Source organism: Ammodytes marinus (assembly GCF_949987685.1).
Source record: "Ammodytes marinus genome assembly, chromosome: 2".
NCBI lineage: Eukaryota > Metazoa > Chordata > Actinopteri > Uranoscopiformes > Ammodytidae > Ammodytes > Ammodytes marinus.
In genome coordinates, this window is record NC_137231.1 from 32,838,150 (window position 1) to 32,843,149 (window position 5,000).

Consider the following 5,000-nt stretch of genomic DNA (forward strand, 5'->3'; position numbering starts at 1 on the left):
GGTGTCGGCGGTGAGGCCCAGACATCCAGACGTGCTGCTGCCTGTGGACGTGTTCCTACGGTGGGTCAGGTCAGACAGGCTGGACGAGCACGAGTGTTCAGTGCTGTAGCCTGTAGGAGGGAATGTAAGAAGTCAATTCAAGCAGGGTATCGGCACATTTTTAAAGTTAAAGGCCTACTTCACTGGTTTGAATATGAAGGTGTATTGAATTCTGAGATCCTATGTAGTATAAATGTGCGATTTTTTTTTTTAATCGGTTCATCCTAGCCTGAGAAAAGGCAGAAAGAGTGTTTTTTTTAACCCTATATTTCTCTTTCTCGTGACATCACAGAAAGAGAAATATAGGATTAAAAAAAAAACGTACTTTGTAAATATTACTGTGATGTCTTTTACTGTGACATCAAATTTAAGGGGTTTTAAGACCTTTTTTAAGACCTCTAAAATGAAAAATGAATACCAATACGTATTGGGTGTCGGATTTGTCGGATTGTCATTGAAAGATATAAAATACCGGTAAAGTAAAACATAGAAATCTAACAATTAAAACTAGAAAAATAGACAGAAATCAAAAAAAGACAAGCTCATTCATTCTGCCCTGAACTAATGTTATGCATTCTCACAAACAATTCCAACCTTTTTTAAGACATTTTAAAGGCCTACTTCACCGGTTTGAATATGAAGGTGTATATATCTAGGATGAACCGATTTCAATTTTTTGCGCACATTTATACTACATAGGATCTCAGAATTCAATACACCTTCATATTCAAACCGGTGAAGTAGGTCTATAAGCACCTTGAATATCAAAACCTAAATGGAATTACTTTTCAAGGATCCACGACTACCCTGTCTAGGTAAATTTATTTAACAGCCCAAAATCACATTAGATGCATTCTTTCTTTTTATTCCACCGACACAAAAACAAACAACAGTGTGTAGCCTGGAGGGATAGTGGGGATAAGAGACATCGGAGGAGATATTAGACTATTACAGTGTGTGTGTTGAAAGTTAAAGCAATAGAGCGTAAACACTCCTGTGTGCTTATTGGGACCTGTTTATTTACCACGTTATGTTGCGCTCTATATATTTTTTATACGCTCTGCCATTTCAGATTAAATAAATTGATGTTGCAAGAAATAATATTTATATTTTAATATATATTTTGGGGCGACTGTGGCTCAGTTGGTAGAGCGGTTCGGCCGATGATCAAAGGGTTGGAGGTTCGATCCCCGCCCTGCCACCTGTGTCATAGTTGTTGTGTCCTTGGGCATGGCAATTCACCCACCTTGCCTCGTGTGAATGTCAATAGTTAGCCTGCTATCGGTGTATGAAAGTGTGTGTAAATGGGAACAGGTCTCCCTTGCAAAAGAGTCTTCGGACTCAATGGGATTCACCTGTATAAATAAAGGTTAAAAAAAAAATATATATATATATATATGTTGGAACAGCTGTTAGTGAATGTTTGTACCTGAGATCTTGCTGAGCTGGCTGGCGTAGCTGGAGTTACGGGAGTGACCCGATTGGAACATTTCTATGGGACTCGGCGGGTTCATTTCTGATTCTTCAAGGAGACCTGAAGAAAACACACAACTGTTACCACTATGGGATGCAAAATAAATTGATTACATACTGTATTTTTAAACTATGATATTGTCAAATCTGTGCGTCTGTGATTTAGGTGTATGTTGGGAGTGTATGTTCTTAGACTTGTGTTTGTATGTGTTATGTGTGTGAACTGTTGTATTGTTTATTTGAAAAAGAAGGCCCTACCAACATTCATGCTTAAGGAAACTAACTGGGTATGGGATCAAGAATGTAACTTGCTATCGTAATAAAACAGGACTTAGAGTAAGACGCACAGAGACACACACACACACACACACACACACACACACACACACACACACTAGTACCAGAGCTGGCTTTGGAGGGTTTAGGCTTGGCGCTCCTACCCAGGGACACCCCTCCTCCACACAGACACACACATCCCCCCCACCCCTCCCCCCACACACACACACTGTCTTACCTGAGCTGGCTATGGAGGGCCTAGGCTTGGCGCTGCGACCCAGGGACACCCCTCCTCCGGTGGGCCCGGGCTCAGCCGTCCCCGCCCCCTTACAGTCCAGCTGCAGGGTCTGCTCTCTGCCAGGGACCAGGATGGACTTAGAGGAGGTCTGAGGACTAAAGGGGAGACAGACAGGTAGACAGAGAGAGAGACAGACAGGTAGTTAATCACAGACAGACAGATACAGGCAGACAGAGAGACAGAAAGACAGAGAGAGAGACAGATAGACACAGACAGAGAGAGAGAAAGAGAGAGCGAGAGAGACAGATAATTAAATGTATAAGTTAAGACAGGATAGATAAACAGGTAAACAGACAGACAGACAGACAGACAGTTAAATATGTAAGTAAAGACAGGATAGACAGACAGAGAGACAGAGATAGAGATAGAGAGAGAGAGACAGACAGACATAGACACAAACACACACACACACACACACACACACACACACACACACACACACAGAGTTATCAGTATAGAAAAGATCACATGAGCGCAGAGCTGAAGTCCTTCTTTAGCTTGGCACAGAAGATAAGATTAATGTTATTGACCGACAGGAAACTGAGTCGCCACGCCAACAAAGGACAAGAGGAGCGAAAATATTTTAAGTGTGTGCGTGTGTGTGTGTGTGTGTGTGTGTGTGTGTGTGTGTGTGTGTGTGTGTGTGTGTGTGTGTGTGTGTGTGTGTTTGTAGTGTGTGTGTGTGTTTGTAGTGTGTGTGTGTGTGTTTGTAGTGTGTGTGTGTTTGTAGTGTGTGTGTGTGTTTGTACGTGCGGTGTGTGTGTGTGTGTGTGTGTGTGTGTGTGTGTGTGTGTGTGTGTGTTTGTACATGTACGTGCGGTGTGTGTGTGTTTGTACGTGTGGTGTGTGTGTGTGCGTGTAACAAAGGACAAGAGGAGCGAGAATACTTTAAGTGTTGAAGAATGAACGGTTCAAAGGTGAAATATTTCAGCAACAACACACTCCCAACGTTTCTGTTCATTAGATTGAAGAGAAAGACATTTTGTAATAAAACAGAGACTAAATGATTTTCCTTTTTTGTAATTTGTTGGGCAGAATAGAAAGAATTCCAATGTTTTTCCAGATAAAAGTTTATGATTGGACCAGTTTTGAAAGACAAAGTCCACATGTGACAAAATTCCAAACACATAGGAGGGAAAAGGGTTTTAAAAAAGTGAGTCGTGACTGAACGACTTGATTCTTGATTTGAGAAATGACTGTCAATGACACATCTGCACACTGACTCCTTACAACAAATATTAACATTATAGCAGTCCAATTCAGATCATAGTCAGGTCAAAATGGTCACCAAATCAAAACAAATTAATTAATGTATAATATCATTAAACCTGCAGTGTGTAGAATTTTGGGTTTTATTTCCTAGCAGATTTTGTAGAAAGTAATTATAATATCCATAAGTACATATAATTTAGTGCATAATAGCTGAACATTTTTTTTTGAATTATTATTTTTTCCCTTAGAAAGGGTCTCATATATGTCCATATTTCTGCATATTTTGGACCAAGGCCTAGTGCCGCCATCTTGAAAGTGTCATAGTTGGAATGTCATCAGGTGCATTGTTTAAAATTTAGAATTGTTCTTGTCCTTGAAGGCCACTGTAGCTTCTGTTATTATTCAAAAGGGTTGGGGTTACCCAGGGAGTGTTGCATTCTAGAACTTTGTAGAACTTTCTTGATGATGTCATATTACACACTGCACCTTTAAATATGTATATTTAGGGAATCAATATGATACGAAGAAAGACAGTTCTAAATCTAACTTTTTTGAAATACTCACGTTTTGAAACACGGATCTCCAGACAGAAGCGTCATCCCGATGATCACCTGTTTGAAAAAAAAAAGTAAAGAAAATGTTACCACCCACACACACACACACACACACACACACACACACACACACACACACATTTTAACAAACATTAGTTTTTCATTTGCAAGATATCCTAAAGTGAATGGCAACAACAGCTGTAAGAGTCATGTGAGTTGAGAAAAGATTCCCATCCTTTTGTCACACTTCTTATCCACATCTGATCCAACATTACCAAAATGATGAAATATTTTTCCCTAGTTGAGAAATCACTGCCTTTTTCCTCTGTAGTCTGTGTTCTTTCCCTGCACTGTTTCCTGTCTTGCATATGTTCAATTAAAATCAAAATACTGGGGGGCGCCCCTAGCTCAGTTGGTAGGGCGTCCCCCCCCTCCCCATGGGCCTCGGCCAGCAGCGGACCCGGGTTCGATTCCAGCCCGCGGTCGTTCTCTGCATGTCACTCCCCTCTCTGCCCCATTTCAACTCTGTCTCTATAAAAATGCCAAAAAAATATCTTAAAAATAAATAAATAATAAATAAAAATACTGAATATCACAGCATTGTTTCTTTCCTAACAACAGGAGGAAGATTATAAAAACCTGATCATTATCATTATCACCACTAAGCGCTTAAGTAAGTAGAAAAAAAGTCTTAAAAAACATTCAAAATTGAAATCTACAATGTTTTTTTTTATTTATTTTTTGGCATTTTTATGCTTTATTGATAGTGTAGAGTTGAAATGGGGCAGAGAGGGGAGTGACATGCAGAGAACGACCGCGGGCTGGAATCTAACCCGGGTCCGCTGCTGGCCGAGGCCCATGGAGGGGACGCCCTACCGAAATCTACAATGTTGAAACCCCCATAAATATCCGCCCTATGTTTTTGTTTTATCGGGTAATAACTTTGAATGTTTCCACTGAAGTCTGTTGGATGGAGAAAGTGAATTTCCCAGTAAGTTTCTCTGATGTATTTCGGCCCAGTGAACACAGCATGAGGTCTAAGGGAAAGGAATGGGTGACACATCTCCTCATGACTTTATTGGCTGTGTCTGAAGGTGTAGTGTGTGTTAACAGCCTGCGGGGGGCGCTAAATAGTTCAACAACACTCA

General features: G+C 40.6%; 1 protein-coding gene across 1 annotated transcript in view; it reads right to left on the reverse strand.

The window, feature by feature from the left end:
- The window catches only part of eeig1a (estrogen-induced osteoclastogenesis regulator 1a), a gene marked incomplete at both ends in the record, with an annotated part of 37,757 nt that overhangs the window by 3,020 nt on the left and 29,737 nt on the right, over positions 1 to 5,000 (reverse strand). Inside the window, 4 exons of the mRNA XM_080044029.1 lie at positions 1 to 110; positions 1,469 to 1,573; positions 2,027 to 2,181; positions 3,863 to 3,909. The exon at positions 1 to 110 is cut by the window's left edge and continues 89 nt beyond it. Of these exons, the coding sequence (XP_079900155.1) occupies positions 1 to 110; positions 1,469 to 1,573; positions 2,027 to 2,181; positions 3,863 to 3,909 (417 nt within the window). The remainder of the gene's footprint in view (positions 111 to 1,468; positions 1,574 to 2,026; positions 2,182 to 3,862; positions 3,910 to 5,000) is intronic.